The sequence below is a fragment of the Chroicocephalus ridibundus genome, chromosome 3, assembly GCF_963924245.1.
Source record: "Chroicocephalus ridibundus chromosome 3, bChrRid1.1, whole genome shotgun sequence".
Taxonomy (NCBI): domain Eukaryota; kingdom Metazoa; phylum Chordata; class Aves; order Charadriiformes; family Laridae; genus Chroicocephalus; species Chroicocephalus ridibundus.
Genome location: NC_086286.1, coordinates 83,409,575 through 83,427,849, shown reverse-complemented (window position 1 = coordinate 83,427,849; position 18,275 = coordinate 83,409,575). Strand labels below are relative to the sequence as shown.

General features: G+C 51.7%; 1 protein-coding gene across 2 annotated transcripts in view; it reads right to left on the bottom strand.

Moving 5' to 3' along the window:
• SIM1 (SIM bHLH transcription factor 1) overlaps positions 1 to 18,275 on the bottom strand; it is a 57,732-nt gene that overhangs the window by 37,417 nt on the left and 2,040 nt on the right. Inside the window, exons 3-9 of one of the 2 annotated variants that reach the window (XM_063329886.1) lie at positions 8,209 to 8,291; positions 7,049 to 7,138; positions 6,800 to 6,908; positions 6,596 to 6,681; positions 5,204 to 5,403; positions 4,985 to 5,091; positions 3,933 to 4,080 (exon numbers count right to left, since the gene is read on the bottom strand). In XM_063329886.1, coding sequence (XP_063185956.1) covers positions 3,933 to 4,080; positions 4,985 to 5,091; positions 5,204 to 5,403; positions 6,596 to 6,681; positions 6,800 to 6,908; positions 7,049 to 7,138; positions 8,209 to 8,291 — 823 coding nt within the window. Of the gene's footprint in view, positions 1 to 3,932; positions 4,081 to 4,984; positions 5,092 to 5,203; positions 5,404 to 6,595; positions 6,682 to 6,799; positions 6,909 to 7,048; positions 7,139 to 7,756; positions 7,896 to 8,208; positions 8,292 to 18,275 lie in introns of those variants that run through there. The other variant, XM_063329888.1, reaches the window with a different exon arrangement.

Sequence of the window (18,275 nt, the reverse complement as noted above, 5' to 3'; positions counted from 1 at the left end):
CTCCAGACGAGTTTGGTACTTATACCACACAGAACCCGCTCCTTTCCAGAACATCAGAGCGCTCAGGTTCCTCTCAATAGTGAGAAAAAGCTCCTTATTCCACGAGCAAACCGGGACAAAAAAACCAACAAGACTCCTGGGGCTTTCCCTGGGTGAAGAAGTGCTGTGGGGGGGACCAGGGACCCAGCAGGTCAAAAACCTGCACCATACGTTCCAAACCTTCTGATCCCTTTCGCTATTTTCACCACAATTCCGTGAAGAAAAAAAAAAAAAAGACCGGCATCTCCTATTTCCACGGGAATCTTTGGCGAGAGGCATCCCACCTTTCAAGCTCCACCCTGCGAGCCCAAACGCCACTCTCTTTGTTATTTCAGAACACAAAACCACCAGTTTACACCTCTTTTGCTCTCTCCCCGGCTTCCTTACACACGGGCCCATACGCAAAGGTTTGTCTTTCTCCGCCACAAGGACTATTTTTCCCTCGCTGGGTTTATAACGTGAGGAGGCTGCGGCGGCACAAGCGGCTCTGCCCACGCACCCGATGCCGCGCGGGTGAAGCGTGGGAGGAGCCGCGCATCTCAGCTGTTCCTGGTTTACTGGAATAATCCGATGTCATCCTTTAGGAAACGCCGTAGCTATAGGATTTATACCGGCATAAAGTATATTAAGCACTCGGAAATTTTGAGTGCTACAGGACCTTTACTCGGCCCTCCTGGAACGGAGTCTAGCTCTTACCAGAGGAAAACGCCAGGTCCCCATAACCTCTCATTTTCCCCACCTACCTTCCTCATTTGAGCAATAACACGTTGACTCTGAATAGCTCATTAAGACAACTAAGCCGGCTCTAGGTACGAGGAGTTCAGCACCCTCCCGCCCGACCCTCCCACCGTGAACCTTTCCTCAACAGCTCCCCTCCACCTCAGGTTACCGCTTGCAGATGCTGACTTACATGTCACGTTTTTTTAAAAGCCAGCCATTTCTCTTCTTGCAGTCCCCCCCGGCAAGCGGCAGGGCCTGTTCTTCTCATTTATTTTTCAGAACGGCAGGCTAGCCGTAGGATAATAATAAAATTTTTTAAAAAATTAATATTATTACTAACTACTAATTATTAATAACTAATAATATTACTACTAGTAGTAGTAATAATAATAATAACAGTAATAATAAAGATGCTGCAGTGGAAGCTACGCCCATCCCCTGGACTCAGGGCAGCGGTTGTAGCAGCAGCAGCCCTGCCACAGAAGCAAGAAGGACGCGCTCTCTTCTTCTGCAGCGCCCTAATGAAGAGCCAGGCAGGCTTGATGAGACCTCGAGGACCTCGAACGTACCAAAACTAGATTTTAATGCAGTCGTGGTGCCTGCATTGCAGCCGCCGGCAGCACATGACAGTTGCCGCATCCAATGATGGACCTTCCAGCGTTCACCAGCTGCGTTTCAGCGAACCTGCCTCCCTCGCTGCCCTCTCGCCGTCCACTCCAGGCAATTAAGCAAAGGGCGCAAGGGGAGCCTTACACCGAGGCGGAACGAAGTCGCGCCGCGGTGTAACCTCGTCCTCCACGGGGAAATCTTGAAAGAACAGCTATAGTCCTCCTACGCATCAGCCTAGCTGAAAACAGGTTTAAATTATAACCTTGTTCTAAAAATCCCTATACACGCACGAAAATATAAAGGCGCTGCCCCCAGCGAAAAATCAGCTGGGGCGGAGGAATAGCGCTGTTTTGGTACCGCTCCTGACAACGCTGTTTTGCGGGGGGTGTCAGGCGGCGGGGCTCCCCGAGCCCACCTTCCAGGCGGCACGGAAAACCTGCCGGGGCGCGGAGCCGCGGAGCGCGTAGGGGCTGTTCTGCGCCCTTGCGCAGTCGGCCGTGGAGGTGCGAACGGACTGCGAATAAGCTGACTGCGATGCTCCCGGCCCCTCCGAGCCGTTGGTAGCCACCCTGGGCTCGGTGGCACTGGTGGTGACCGCGGCACTGGCCCGGAGCCCGAGGCGGTAGGGCCGCACATGGTATGACCAGTCCCGCTGCTGAAAAACACCTCCGAGGGGTTTATCTGACCGGCCCCCGCGGGACCAGGGTACTCCCTGCTTGCTTTGCCTGGAATGCTGGTGGCCGTGGTGGTCACCCCGGCAAGCAGGGGACAGATCGAGCCGGATCTGCAGCTGACGTTAAGCAGATCCGCTGGGATGTTGCATTTCCACTCGGGTCATTTGAGGTAGAGTTCCGTGATTGATGTTCACTCTTTCGGGATTAAAGGAGAGGGAAACGACCGCTAATGTCAGGTGCTCATAGGAAAACATGTAGCCTTCCTGGTGCAAAGCCACTCTAGCATGCTAGTTGCCTTCGGGTTCCTTGTTTCTTAGCGTTACGGCACACTGATTTCTTGTCTTTGCAGTTCCCCGTTCACCTCAGGCAAGTGCTTGGACTTGACTGAGACGCATAAAACGCGAAAAATACAGAGAGGGGCTGGTATAGGGGAAATGGACATACAAATGCATGGAACAGCTAGAAGAGAGGTGATGGTGCCTCTGCTAATCCGCATCCTTGCTGGGTGAATGCCAGGGTATTAGCCCGCCGCGCCCCGCATCCCTTTTTAAAGCGAATAAAAGGGATTTTCTTTAAAGGGGAATCGCAGTTTACTCCCTACACCAGAATGCTGAGCCAAATGTATGCTTTTTCATGCAGGTACAATAACCCCTGTCTGCCCACCTAGGAGCACGATGCCCGTTATCACTTTACGTCCCGAGGCGATTACGCACTAGCAATGCAGGCGCCGTCACCCGCATCCCTTTCCCCACCCCGCCAGCCGCGCCCGCACACACGACCAGAGCCGCTGCCTCCCGAACGAGCCACTTCGTTTTGGCAAGCATGTCTCAAACTCGGCTACCAAACCGCTCGCCACCTGTGCATGCACAAAACCCGCAACGGCAAGGTCGTGGTGCTGCAATCGCCGCAGTTTTGGGAGAGAGGAGGGTTGTGCCTCTCAGACGTTTTCCAACACCTACATTTGTCTCCAGAATAAAAAACGAGCAGCGTAACAGAGGAATATTCAGCCTCCAGGATCAACGAGGTACCCCCGGCCTGACCGGCCCTGCGATCCCGGTGAAGCATCAGCGCTACCGCCAGCAGCTACTGCCACGTCCAGGGGAGATGCTGACAATCACGGGGATAAACACTTCAAAATAGTCTGGCCGACCTTCCCCTCCCTCACTGGGCCTCTGTGTTTCAGTTTAAGCAGTGGAGCTAGAACACAACCTAGAAATCCCCAAATACCAGGAGATGCATTGAGATATACGGTACCTCGGCAGTCACTCTGATTATTTTTTTTAATCTATTTTATTTTATTTTATTTAAAGTTTAACTGACCCTTCTGGTCACCAACTTTCTTTGTGGTTCACCGTAAGGATCGCTCTCCAAGAACAAAAAAGAAATCTCGGAGCTTTGATAGAGACTCTGGATGAAATTAAGAACTTCAAACCCCAGATTTTTGAAAAGAAAAACAGATGTCCTGTTTGTTGAGTATAAATAACTCCGTACGTGGAAACCTTTTTTTTTTTTTTACGCTGCATTAAATAAAATTTAATGCTGGGTGCATTTAAACTGTAAAAAAAAAGGGGGGGGGAAGGCAGCAAAATATGTGGGTGACAAACCTCTAAATCTTTTCCCCCTCTCGAAAGAGAAAGAAACAGGCAGACGGGAAACCCTTCATCTAGATGAAAGTGTTCAATGTGTTTCCTAGCAGACCTGGCGAGCCTGCCCTGGTCAGTGGGGCGGCGAGGGGGGTCAGCAGCCGTGATCGGGGGGGAGCGGAGGGCGGGAGGAGCGGCCGCCGGGGCCCGGGCCCGCAGAGCTGCTCACCGCCCCATCCCCCGCCACCCCGGGTGCTCGGCTCCGCTCGACCCCGCGCAATTTAGCGCGGCCCCCGGGCTGACTTACGTGAGGACGTAGTTGACGCTGACGATGCAGTGCGGGCGGGAGGAGCGGCTGTTGTGCACGATGGTGGCGTAGCTCTGCACCCACACCCAGCCGCCGTGCTTGGCCAGGAAGCGGTAGTACTTGGTGGTCACTTGCCCTTTCACCAGCACTGCGGGGACAAAGCGGGGAGACCCTCAGCGCGGCTCCCGCCTCCGTTCCGATCGGCCATGGGAAGGGGGTGCAGCAGCACCACCACCCCCCCAGGTCCCCGTGGGCGAGGGGAGGGACTGGGAACACCTTAGCATCACATGGGGAAGCAGCGTGGACCGAAACCCCCGTGGACAAGGGTGGTGGAGACCCCCGTGCAGGGCTGGTCTCGGTCCCGCTCAAAGGTTCTTCGGGGAGATTGATGGGGCAGGGCGAATACACCGGGGGGGTTGAATCCCCCCACCCGCCCCCACCCCGACATATCGTCATCGAGATTTAATTCTATAAATCTGGTTTTGGGTTTTATCTCTTCTCGTTACATTCTCCGTAAGGAAATTTACCGGAAATTAATATCCTTTTTATTCTACTATCCATGTATTAATGTCGTCATGATATCAAAATAGAATAAAGAACAGCTCTCCGAATCGGGCTCACTACTGCAGTCAAAATTAGATACACAGACAAGATTTGTGAGACTTGGTGGAAGTGGAACAAAAGTATTTGGATTTCACTGGCATGGCTTTTTGGAGCAAGAAAAAAGAGTTTTTCCTAACCGGAATTTGAAGTGAACTGAGTGCCTGAGGTTTGTGCAGGGAAGTTCTTCTCCTACGACCGGGAGCTAAGGAGGGGAAAATAGCCTTTCATTGCCGATCCCCTCCATCTCCCTCCTGCCTCCAGCTCGGAGTTCAGTCTCTAAAGACTTGTTCCATTAAAACCTGTTGCAGAATTTGTTTATTCTCCCCTCCAGTGCGCTGGCTTTTCCCCTTCCGACCTAGAGGTGAATCCTAGCAAACCCAAAGTCCATCTGCAGAGGGAGAAGGCGGGGGTCGAGGGGCAGGGTCTATACAAGAACACTATCTCCTTACACAAGTGATGTGCGCATCGCAGGTGAAAGGTGTCACAGCCATGGACGTGGTGGTAAAGGGTCTTCTCTATCAAGTCCTGGGGCTCGTAACCTGTTAGCTCAGCTACCCTGCAAGAGACACAAGCAGCAAATATCAGTGGGTGAGAGGACAGGAGAGGAGGCCTGAGGGAGAAGAGGGGAGGAGCTAGGGGAATAGATTTGGAAAGAACCCCATCTCTACCTGGAATCTAAGAATATGAGCTTCATGTCTAGGCTGGCCCGAAACATGAACATATTGCTGTGGAGCTTGATCTCCGTCACGGCGCTGGGCGGCAGCGAGTGGCCCACGGCGACCAAGCCAACGTTTTGGTAGCAGCCGTCGAAGGGAGACATGTCCAGGCTGTACTGGCGGATCTTCAGGTACCCGCTGCAGTGAATGACCTGTCGGAGACATAGGAAGGCTCGGGGGCTGCCTGGCGGGGTGGGGGGGAGGGTGTGCTGTAGCAGCCGTCCCTCCCCGCCGAGGGGTCCTGGACAGACCCCCCCCGCCCACCCGGATGGTGCCGATGCGGCCGCCGGGTGCCCCGGAGCCGCTGCCCCGCGCCACCGCTCCGGCAAAGCGGCACCGTCTGTGGGTTTTCTGCTTTTCTGTTTGGGTTGGGGTTGGGTTTTTTCCATACAAGAGTTCAGCACTGATCTAAGGCCCATTAAAGTCAACGAGATTTTTTTTTTTTTTCCACTGACTTAAGTGGTTTTTGGACCACCTCCTAACTACGCTTTTATTATTCTTCTAAAAAGGAAAGACGCGGAAGTGCCAAGCCAGTTACAACTTTGTAATGAAGAGTGTATGCGTGTGAGAGAAAGAGTTTACATGTGTGCATATGTCACATGTGTAAGATATGTCTATTATACAGATAGAGCAGACACGATCCGTAGCCAGAAAGTATCTTTGGATTGGACGTAGATTTAGGTATATCTCCTAAATGTATCCTTGCAGATGACTGCTGTGTACTTCCACCCTTACTTCTCTATCATTAGGGTGTTTCTTCCTAGAGTAAGTTCAACAGACGTTCTTGTTCTACGGTACGTCGTGGCACAACGCCTTCTCGGGTTATTGGTACCCACCGTTGTCCGGCTTTGTGCAGCTGACAGAAAAGCAGGGAGAAGGTGCAGGGGCTGTCTCCACCCAGGAGCCCTGAGCAGAAGCCTGTGAAACACCCGGGCAAAACCCTTGACTTGGAGAGTTGCCCCTGAAGCTGACGAGTTACCCAATAAAGAAATAAATTAACCCAGGGCTGCCATTGTGTCACCTGCCAGCTTCCCAGACACCTCGGAAACGTCAGTGGTTGTGCGAGGTTCAGTTTGAAAAGCAAAATAAAACAAAAAACCCCACGGGGAGCTCGATTGCTTGGTTTTGTGGTTTGAGCTCTTTAACCTGAAACTCCGAGAGAAATTCTGGCTCTGAACCACATGAAAGAGCACGGGGCTGGGACAGCCCCCGCGGGCAGAGGGCTCATCCCCACTCCCGTCCCCGTTTTCACCGCCCGCCCAGCGTGCTCGGCGCTGCCGGAGCAGGGATGCGAGACGGCTGCGGGGGAGGGGGGGAGGGGATGTCCTGGCCTTGGACACGCACCTTGTAGCCCCCGCAGGTCAGGCCCGCGTTCCTCTTGGCCAGGACGCACTTCATCCTCAAGAAAAAGGACCGCTCGATCTCGTACTCTGGGAGGGGGGAAAGGCAGAGGTGGGGTGAGCCGCGGGCTCCGCGCCCCTGCGCGGTTCCCTCCGCGGCCGCGCAGGCCAAGCGGAGTGTGGGGGGGTAGGGGGCTGTATACTTTACCCTGCACAAAGTGCGAGTGGTAGGGCTGGTGGGCCGTCAGCACCGCCGTCATCTCATCGTGGTCGGCGGGGTGGATGTACTCGTAAATGCTATTGCCGGTGAGCTCTACCTGCGAGGGAGGAGGAGGAGGAGGAGGAGAGGGAGGAAGGGGTTAATTGCCGGCACCGCTCACCCTTCCCGCAAGCAGCCTGGAGGGAGGCAGGCAGGGACGGGGGCTAGCAACCCCACCCCCACCCCACCCCAGCGTACCTGCGACAAGCCCAGGTGCACCGAGGCCGTCTCCGAGATGTACATGATCTTGCCATCCGGCGCCACGACAAATATGAAACCGTCCAACGTCTGCAGGAAAGGGTTGAGGGGTGGGAAGTATAAATGTGTCAATAGATAGACAGATAGATCCACCCATGAAGACAGGTAGATCCATGAAATACCTGTCCCTCGGATTTATTTTAGCAAACGGGCATCCCTGTTCAGGCTGTGATTATACAAAAAGTTGGAAGGAAACGGGCAAGTCCTGAACAGGAATCTCTCCGAAGCTCCTGGACCCCTGGGATACAACTCACTTCTCAGAGGTATCCAGTTCAAAAGGTCCCGGTAATGCAAAGTACCTGGGAAGTATCTAAGAAGAGTTCCTGGCTGCCCGGTGATTAGTATGTCGATCCTAGAAATCCTGAACGCTTCTATCCCATTCCAAATGTCACTGGGAGTTTTAGCGCTTGAGTATTTGCTAAGGAAACTTTAAGGGAGCGAGGAGGATCTAAAACTCTCCGTAGTGTAAATAAGGGACCAGAAAATTTATCAGGCACATTTCAGCAGACATAGATGGGACTTCTGGGTGTGCCGAGGGCAGAATAGGCTCCCAAAAGGCCACAAAACGCCACCAAAAATGCTTGGTGACGGTAACAGCTAATATTCCTTAATATTTCAAACAGCAGTGAGGTTTCAAATGTGTCCTACCTGTTTTGTGTCTATGCTAATTTCTGCGCCTGCTGAGCCCAGGACGGCCTCCCCCAACCTGTCTCTAGAGCCTCTCCCTGTCTCTACACATCCCTGAGGTTCAGCGCGTTGCCGGGACTTGTCGCCTTGTTAATAATTTGGGGAAAAGTCACGGTCCTGTTCTCTGGTCCCAGAAGACACGCCGGGGTACGCTGTGAATCCCTCGCTGCGGACCCTGTTTTGTCCGGTGCTGGGGCAAAGGACCCGGCGGGACCAAACCACAGCCCCATTACAACACAAGACATCCAACCGCGACGGTTCGTATTTCTGAAGCCCCCGCCGCCCCCCTTTTTTTTTGTTTTACTAAACACGTGAACAGTTAAAAATTAGTCAAGGTGGTAATTAAAGGCTCAGAAGAAGGAACGATTTCTTTAATCATTAATACCATATGGCTGCCGTTTCCAGACCAGTACCTGCAAAAGATGGGATCCCAGTTCCCGTCCAACATTATCCAGCGGGCTGGTTCGGCTAGAGTGGCCCCAGGCTTCTCCAAGTCCTGTTAATTTAAGACACACAAAAAAAGTAAGGTGAGGAGATGAAAAATTGACTCGTGTTAGCCTGCTGGAGAGGAATTTTAAAAAATGTTTTGTTTGTATTCGCTCTAAAACATGTATACATATAATCTTTGGAAAACCAGACATGATTTCGTTGCACAGAGAAGCCTCTTTTGTGTACTTTTTTTAAAGACCTAACTCCCGCGAGAGAAAAATACCAAAAGTCCTATTTTGAGTCAACGGTTAAGTTAATTCCTAAGATCTAAGTGAAATTGCGTGCTAGATAAAAGGGTTTTTTTGGTGCTGCCTTCGGCTACTGGGAACTGGCTCCTTGAACTTCAGGGAAAGCGCCTTCCTCCTAACGTCACCGAAGGGATCCTGGGCAACACTGGGAACTATTTAAAATGAAAGAAAGGGGTGTGCTGGGGGAAGCCTTTGATGTCGAGGGAAGGATGCGGTTAATGTGGCACGACAGTGTCTGGGCAGAGAAAGCTCTTGGGGGCTGCCGGGCCAGCGCTGCGGATGGGTCCTGCCCGCACCTGAGCACTGCTCTGCAGAAGGCAGGGCTCGGCCACAACTTGCCCGGTAATTAGCCAGCTGGTTTTCGAGAAGGAGTGATAAGGATGGGCTTAGAACCCCTACTCTGCAGAGATCACTCTCCAGTTTGCTCTGTGACCTCCTGCCTCTTTCTCTCTTCGGGGCCACCGTCCTCTCACCTGGAAGGTTTGTAGTTACCTGTTTGGGGAGGGAGAGAGGAGCGAGCAAATGCGACTCCTCCAGCCCTTCCGGAGCCCCGTGTTAAAACGCTTTTCCCTTTAGTGGTCCCCACTCAAGCCCACGAAAAGCAAACTACCTGTCGCTAAGCCGACATGGCTGCGGTAAGGCGCTTCTGGGGCGGCCCGGGCAAGTCACTGTCCGACGGCACGGACCGTCCTCCCTCCTGCCCCAGGAAGCGGTTCACCTCCTGCCCTGTCTCCGGGATTCACCTCCCTCCTCCCCGCTGCTCTGGCAGGCGCGATGGGTCTCTCTACAGAAGGTATGATCTCTCTCCAAACAGCCCCCCATTCCAGAAATTAATCCCTCCGGACCTAATATTTCAAATGCCGCTTGTTTTCTCCTATGCAAAGTGAGGAGGAATAAAAGCCAGATGGAAATTACTCCACCTGAGTAAAACTATTTATGGGTGATGTCTTTTCACAGTGTTGTTGCTGAAATAATTTAAACGGGGCAGTTAAAACACTTTACGCTCATGGCATGAAACAAGGCTCAGCCTGACAGGCACAGACACTAAGACAAAGTAAAAGGGAGGAAAAAAATACAAATCCTGATTGATGGCTGGGGTGCGGATCGCCCAGGGGAGGTGAGAGCCGAGCCGGCGAGGTCTCCCTCCCGCAGGGCGGGCTGGGGGAAGGCAAGACCCCGTTTTCCGGCGATTTCGAGGCAAACAGGCGAGGTGGCGACAGCAGGCAGCAGCGGCCATCCCTCGCTATTGACCAGCTTTACCTAGGTGTTTGCCGGTCTAAACAAACCTAACGATTTCCTCCGCGCCGTTTGAACGGGGCATCCCACGGCGGCCCTCGCCCGCCCTCCCAGCCGCCGGAGCGGCACAGGGATGCACCCCTCTCCTCCCCGCCTTTCCCTCTCTTCTCCCCCCTTCCCCGTCCACCTCTTCACGCCAACTTGTCTCTTCATCGCTCCTACACTTCTCTCCTTCCTCCTTAACTTCACAGCCCTACAAAAGGCGTCTCTCTGGTCTGGCCCCCATCCTGCAAGCCCCAGCGTTATACAAAGGTGCCAGCCAGAAACAGGCTCCTTCCCATTAATTCCTCCACGCCAATTGACGGGGACCCGGTGACTTTTTCCTGACTTCCTGGGCTTCACTCTTCCCTGCGCACTCTGGAGCGGGTGAAGCCGCCAGGGGATGCACGGGGGGGGCACGGGAGGCATCGCTCCCCTATCCCCGGGGAGACAGCCGAAATCAGCCAGGAGCTGGCAAATCTTGCACAGCTTCCAGAGAAAGGCAGAAAAACCCGCTGTGTATTTGTTTTTCCCGAGCTCATCAGAGGTTTCTCTGCTGGGGAGCCAGGACGGCCCGTTAGAGCAGAGGCGGCCAAGGCGGCTCTTTGCGACGTCCCCCGACCTGGAGGGACATCTAAATGACAGGTTTCTGTATCCAGGACTAAATCTGCGCTCCCCGCCTATGATTTAAGTTGTTTATTAATCGGCGTTTACGGCTCTAATTATTCTTCTTCTGAAAGGGAAAATAACCCGGTCCCGGCGGGTTAATGAACAGCCCGTGGGCATCACAGGTTGACCTCCCCGCGGGAAGGCGGTTCTTCACGGGGCGCTGAACTCCTCGTTGGGTTTCAGGTGGAAACCCCGCGCTGCTGGGCTGTGTCTATTAATGATTTATAATCAAACGTTTTCACTTGTCTACCTGAGCCGGCTTTTTGAAATCCTGTCACACGAGACGATATCTTTTTTTTGTACTTCTCAGATGTTTCAGCACTTTCAGGTCGGAGACTGTCTCTATTCATTGCCAAGCCCAGCCTCTCCAAAATCGACGGGGTCCCCTGATGCCCCTTAAATACTGTTTTTAAAGATTATACGAGAAAACCTCTCCATTAATATTCCCTTTTATATTTTTTTCATGTCTATTCCCTTTAACATCCAATTTCCTTTTATCGAGGGGGCAAACTGTGATTTCTTGCACTTGACCTACCGCAGAAAATTCTGTAAATCCTTTGATTGTCTATTTAAAACAAAACAAGGAAATCAGCTCTCCCTTTTTGCTTCAGGATTACGCTTGGAAACAAGATCTAAAGATTCTCTTGTAATTTGGAGAGCCAACAGCATAATAGGTTTGGAATAGAAACAAGCAGCTTTGTGAGGGGAAGGATAACTAAATCGTTTTTAGGCAAAGGATTTTCCCAGCTAAAGTGGCCGAAGACAAAGCAAAACATAATCTATTTTGGAAGATTTCCAAGATATGCCACATTAACCTTCGCAGATAAAATTTGCTTTCTTCCCTGCGTCCCCCCTCCCCACAGTCTGGTTTATCATATTTACATAAGTAGCCTTAGAAGGGATGTATCTATTATGGATCTAAGGGGCTTGCGAGCTCACATTTCATTTGGAAATAGAGGCGAAGTTTTATTGTTGCTTAATACTTGATGCATTGTAGAACCATTTCCATTTAAATACCCCCGACCCACGGATTACCTCAATGGACTGGTTGCATGGGTTTTGTAATTTCCTGAAAATGAGATTTCGATTTATAAAACAAGAAACCAATTAGTAACCAAATGAGGCGAAGTAGATCCACTAAAATTGACCTAATCCCACAGGCACCATTTAGGCCAGTTCTTGGCGAATGAATGATGAGCAACCATCTAGCGTAAGCTCAAGGCATCATCCAGCTGTGATATTCAAGCAGCAAAAATAAATGGATCGAGCTTTTCTTTCGGAATGAATTTGATACTCTTGACAAAATATAGATTATAGGCTCCTACCTAACAATCTACTCCACTTGAGGATTTTTTTTTTTTCTCCCTAAGAAGATAAACAATTTGGGCTGCAAGAAAGTGTCCACCATCAGGAGGAAGGGGTAAAAAAAAAAAAAAAAAAAAGGGGGCATTTTAGCCAGGCTCTTGCTTGGTTTGCTAACAACAGTCTCATTACCTAACAGCCTGCGCCGGGACTGCGCCGAGATTGCGCCGAGACTGCGCCGACCCTGCTGGAAGCCAGCGTGCTGACTCAGCATTTCCCTCGACGCTTCCCAATGGAAAACCACTGCGCTTTTCACACCGACAAGCACCTCCGCCCGTTCCATGGGACAGCTACACCGGAGAGTCCATGTCAAATGCCCTCTCCCCAGCCGTGCCCACCCCCGGCACCTGGCCAGCCGGTCCCCACCGACAGCCTGACCCCCCAAAGCCGGGCTCACGGCCCACGCCACAGGGCTCGGCTGCCTTGGCCCTGTCCTTCCCATCATCATTTGATTGATGCGAGCCTTGATGCCGGCAGCCAATGGAAGGGTTGGGTGGATATTGTCCCTACCCAGTGGCGATATTGTCGCAAGGAGCTCCTCTGTCCCACGGAACGGGGAAGAGAATCCTCAATCATTTCTAATTTGACCTAGGCAAAGGCGGGGGAAGGCAGGCGCAGGGAAATGAGACTCCAGGAGGCCCGGGCAGCTCCTTGGCCCTGGTTGATCTCCGGGTTACTTGTCCCTCTGTGAGCATCTGCAGCGCAGAACCCACCTCGAGACCCTTCTTTGTCTGGCAAAGAGGGGCGGGGGTGGACGGCGGGGGTGGGGTGGCCAGAAGATACAAACCCTTATCTCCTTTATGTTGATTTGCTGGCTATTAAAAGCGGTTACTACGATTTCCCCAACGGACTATCCGTCATGAAATCTCGGCGCAATCCGGATTCACGGTAGCGACAACAAGGGCAGAGCGGGCGATTTGACGTCCCAGTTTAAAAAAATCACATAGTGGAGAGCCCAGCCTGAGCTCCAGACCCGCTCCTTTGGGGGGAGGCAGGCTTTCAGAGGCAGCTACCTCCGGGGGATGGGGGACGACACCCCTGGGGACATCCCTCCCCGGCGACTTGCCCCTGAGCCCTAGCCGGCCGCACGGCGCGGCGAGGCCCGCGGGCGCGGGTAGGGGTGCAAGGCCCACGGCAGCCCTGCACGCCGGGGCTTGGAGGGGGGGCCCGTAGGCAGCGCTTTCTCCCGTTGCTGAGGATGGAAAGAGGCGCGGGGGGCTCCCCCGGAGGCAGCCCTCCGCTGCGGGGCCGCGCTGGGCGCCGTCCCGCCGGGGCAGCGGCGGAGAACTCCCGCCTAAAGGGGGTCCCAGGAGCTCCACCGCGCGTTTCGCTTCCAGGCGCTTCTTAAGACTCCCTCTCCGGGCAGCGGCCACCGCCGCTCCGCTCCCGGGCTCTGTCCGCCGCCTCCCGGGGGCCGCGGCCCGGGGACGTCTCCGTTGGCTTTTGTTTGGGTGGGTTCGCTTTTGCCCTTTGAACAGCCGCTCTCTGCCCGTTAAAGATGGAGGAGAGGCAGCTCGCCCGCCGGCCGCAACGCTGGGGATGCTGACCCCGCCGAGGGAGAGGGATGCGGCACCCCCGGCCACCCCCGCCCCGGAGGTCTCCCCTTCCCTGCCGTCCCCGCACGCCGGCTTCGTGCAACCTGCTCGGCGGAGCCGCTCGTAAAGCTTTACGGAGGGTATTTCACCTCCGTGTGCTGCTCGTAACGCAGCACCTCTCCTACCTCCCCATCGCCCCTGCCTTATATCCCTCCCTGCAGCTGCTCTGGGGAGAAGCGGGGCACGGATGGTTTTTTGGGGACAGGGAGGCAGGACACTTCTGTCCCCATCTTCAAGGCGGTCGTTTTCCCTCGCTGCCGAGGGAAAATGATAAATAACAGCAGCGGGAGCCGCAGGGACAGAAGCTGTACATCCTAGCCACTGGCAAGCGAAAAGGCAACTGGATGTTCTATCGAGGAATTAGCTTGATTCGATTAACCATTTAATTAAATAGCCTACCGCCAGCGCTCCGTTTTGCCATCGCCTAGCGCCCGACAGGGCTGATTTCTCAGTTAATTTAACAGGCAGTGGTTAATGATAACTCAAAATCTCGGCCAAATGAGGTTTCTGTGAAGGAGTGGGTGGCCGTCGGAGGGTTCAGATGAAATGGAATAAGCTATGTTTAAAAAAAAAAAAAAATGCTGCCCATTTCCAACTGCCTGCGGATGCCATTAGCAAGGTTTTGTAAAGATTTATTATCTCGGTAAATCACATGTGTTCATTTGAAGCAGAGATAAGTTAGCATCCCGCTTTCTTTATAAAAATAATAATAAGAGGGAGGAAAAGTCCCGTTGACTAAACAAACAGCCCTATTAAGAAAACGGTAGTGGAAATAATGCCGAGACCGATTCGCTCTAGAAAGAAATACCAGCATTTTGGCACACACAGGGTAACGGAATTGCGCTCTGAAATGCAAACAAACGGAATCGTGTCCAAATTGGAGAGAGGGAAAAAAAAAAATCCGGCAAATTTTCGAGCGCAAACAGAAGATGCAAATTCAAATAGCCCTTATTCCGAAGAAACTGGGGAGGGAACGGTTTGCATCAATGCACTTGAGAACACACGCTATTTATATGCAAGTGGGAAAATATTCTCCAACATTAAAAGGTGCATACGTTGCAAAGAAGAGAGAGGATATTTCTAAATAAAATATGGTTTTGTCCACTCATCTTACTTAGTATTCTTTCTAACACATAAATCTGCTTTTTCAACGATCATGCTGGTAGTTTAGTTCTGCACTTCACATCTTAAGTTCACATCAAAACTGGACTTAAAGAGAGAGGCAGCGTGGAGAGTAAACTGCAGCTTAAATGAGAAAAACTTCTGTAAGAAAATAAACACTGAAACCTAATGCTCAATCATTTCCCTTAGCAGTAAGAAAAACAGCATTAAATCACCTATCCACGTGGGAAACGGATTTTTTTTTTCTGCTGATCTCTTCCCCCTTTAAAATAAAACAAGATTAAGGGTTTCAATATTGAAATGTTAACCATCCTGATTCGGCTAAAGTTTATGTAAACGGAGCCTGTGCTTTTGTCTCGAAAATCAAACGCCTCTCCGCGCCGGAACGATCCGTGCCCCGTAGGACAGAGACTGCAAACCCTCCTTTTCCCTCTCTGTTCGCGTAAGGAGAGTAAGACCCTCAAAATATTCCCAACTAAAAAAGAACAACAACAAACAAACAATGTATCGCGCCACTTGTTTGTGGGGTTTTTTTTTGGGGGGGAGGGTGTGTTAGTTGTTTTCTTTTTTTTGTTTTTTCCTCCCCTCTCCCTTCACTTTTGGATACTGGCGAGGGTCAGCGAAGATTTACCCCGCTAGTTATAGCGACCGGATCTTTTTTGAAGAAAAATTCTTCGACATCCCGGAGATTTTTCCAGAAATTTTTGAGACCACGTTACTTGCCATTAACTGTTTAATATAAAATTGAAATTTTAGGATTTTTTTTTTTAATGAACGTTAACTCACCGGTGAATTTATTAGGAAGTTCTGCTTAAAAAAAAAAAAAAAATAAAAAAAAAAGAAAAAACCAAATCCCCAACAACTTCCTTACTGTCCTCAGCGATTTAGCAGATCTTCAGCCTTTCTAAAAGCTGTCTGATCACCGAAAACTACTATATGTTTTACATGCTTTCTCCTCCTGAGACGGAATAGTTTTAGCACTGAAATTATGCTACCTAAGCAGCTGAACGCTTTTCGCCTTTGACAGTTTTTATCTGCTGGAGACCTAGTAAAGTGAAATCGGGGGTAGAGAGAACAACCCAGGCGTTTTAATAGCTTGTGAGAATTATACACCCATTACGAGAGGGAGCCCGCCGGAAAATCTCTGCTCGGTTTATCAAGTTTTTTGGGTGCCATCGATTTGTGTTTACATTTCTGGGGGTGAGACGGAAACGGTACCGTGATTGTTCTGTGCGTGACTCTCCTAGCATTTTACTCCCAGAAAACTCTCCTGTTTCCAAAATGAACCCGAAATCTACCCACCTTCTCTCTCTCTCTAGGAACCTTTCAGACGTAAAAATATGCAGACAAATGCACACCGATTCTTTCTGCCTGTCCCCAGCCCCGCGTGTGCGGGGCGATGGGGAGCGTATATCTTTCTGTACGTGATTATTTACAACCAGCCCGTATGCAAGCACTCTCCGGGCAGATGGAAATTCATTCTTGTACCGGGGAAAGGGGGTGTGAGTTACACTGGAAGCGGGTGAGACAACGGTTCTCTATTCTGAATCCTCCAAGACCACTTTAAATGTATGACATGACACTTCGCCGCGCTCCCGAGCCTTCTGACACCCGTCTCCAGCCCTTTGGCCAACTCCCCGGGTCTGTCCCGGTGCTTGTATCGCTTTCCTCCCCAAGGAAAAAACAAGCAAACGGACCCCCCCCTCCATTCCATCCATCCAACGTTCCTACCCGGCGTCCTTCTTTCAGAAAGGTTTTTGCTTTTCGTGCGTAATTTCCGTGGCTGCCGCTACCTGTCCTCCCTTGCCAGCGAAGCAATGACTTCTTTTTCTGGCTGGGGGCACCGGGAGACCAGGATCGCCCCCCCTGTTCCTCGCCTCCCCAGGCCGGGGCGCGCTCCCCGCTCACCCGCCTCCTGGCAAATGCGTGGGAAGGAGAGGAAAACCCGCGTGGGGTCGCGGAGAAACGACACGAGGCGCACCCCCGCCTCCGCTCTCGGGCCTTTGTGCCCAGCCCGCAGTGCCTCCCCCCTCCCTCCGCGGCCCTGCGCGGGGGGTGCGCGGAGCCGCGGTCCCGCGTGGATCTGCCGCCCGCTCGGCGCCGGGCCTCCCGCGGCAGCGCGGCCTCGGAGGGACGAGCCCTTCCGTGCCTGCTCGCTGCCTTTCTTTTTAATTTGCAGTTTGCCTTTAATTAGGCTGCGAAGGCTCTGCCGCCTCCGAAGCCCCGTTTAAGCCGCCCCCTCTGTCTCCGCGCCCAAATTAGCATCTGCTGCGGCCGGCAGCGGCCCCGGCCCCGGCGCACTTCGCCACACGGTTCCCCAGGGCATTCAAACATCCTGCGCTGCCACCGAGGGACGGGGATCAGCTATTCTTCTTTTCCCATCATTACTCACAGCCTACAAGCAACACCATATGCTTCTTCTGATCAAACAACCCGCTACATAGGCACCAGTAATTGACGAGACCTGCTCGAAATCACGCAGAAAGGTAGCCTACTGAGACCGCAGGAGTTGACAAATCATTGCTAATAATCCTTTTAGGAACATCACGGGCATCAGAGTTTGCAATAGCTTTATTTTTATAAAGTATGCGCTGACAGTATAAAGGACAACTCGGACTCCTTTGAAACAGAGGGTTGTCCCGCATAATGATCTTCAAGGTGGCAGATCACACAGAGGAGGAAAGTGGCCTGAGGAAGGCTTTAATTAATACTATTTTTTAAAGGTTTCGTTTATCCCCTTCTTTTGTCCTAAGTGACTCGGAGACATGGGAGGTTGTTTAAAGGAACTGTTGCAAGATGCACTGGATTGGAAATTACTGCTGTGAACTCTAGGTATAAGCGTTCATATGTAACCGGGGCGGGGGTATCCCCTCCAGTCCAAATTACTACCCGAATGCATGTTTACTTTTAAAAAATAGACTTGGGACCAATAGTTGACAGACTTAATCAAGTTTAAAAACAAAACAAAACAAACAAACCAACAAAACAGGCCGTATACCCACTCCTGAGTTCTAAAACATAATAGTCGGCCAGACCGATCGACCGACCCGAGGTACAGCTACAGAAAACAGAGGGACATGCCTCTGTTATGCTATTTCTTATGTACACACTCTTTTCAACGAAAGATGTAGCGAACTTTGTTATTGGGTCAGAAAAAACCTCTTAATACTTTTCCTTTCATGCAGACAATATCTCACTTGACCGATCTAAATGAAAGATTACTGAAGTATTTTTTGGTTTTGTTTCCTACTTCTTATAAAAGCAATAGAGCGAGAACACAGGAGAACTTTATTCCGACCCTCTTAACTTTCTGTGCTGTTTGTTTTTCTTGGCAGCCGATCTAGAAGCCCCAAGACGGTCACTTTAAATCCTAATTCTGCTCGAAAGCAAGGCATACTTTTGGACGCTTAAAGTCTGCTTTTGCCAGACAGGCGGGACAGTCGCTGCTGCCGTGAGAAGTCAACGCCAAGTTGACTGTCGCCTGACCGTGGAGGAGAATCAGGCCCAGCCTCGGACGCGTGGTGGGAAGGGGAACTGAATATGTCCCGAGTATAAAACTTCTGTTAAAAACTTCCGAGGTCGATTAACGCCCTCGAACTGCCCTAACGATCCTCAGATCGAGACACATCACAGTCACCATGCGATTCGGTGTGCTTGGCTTATTTATTTAGGTTGCGTGTGTGTGAGCACGCCTGTACGCGTGTGCTGTACCTGTAACCG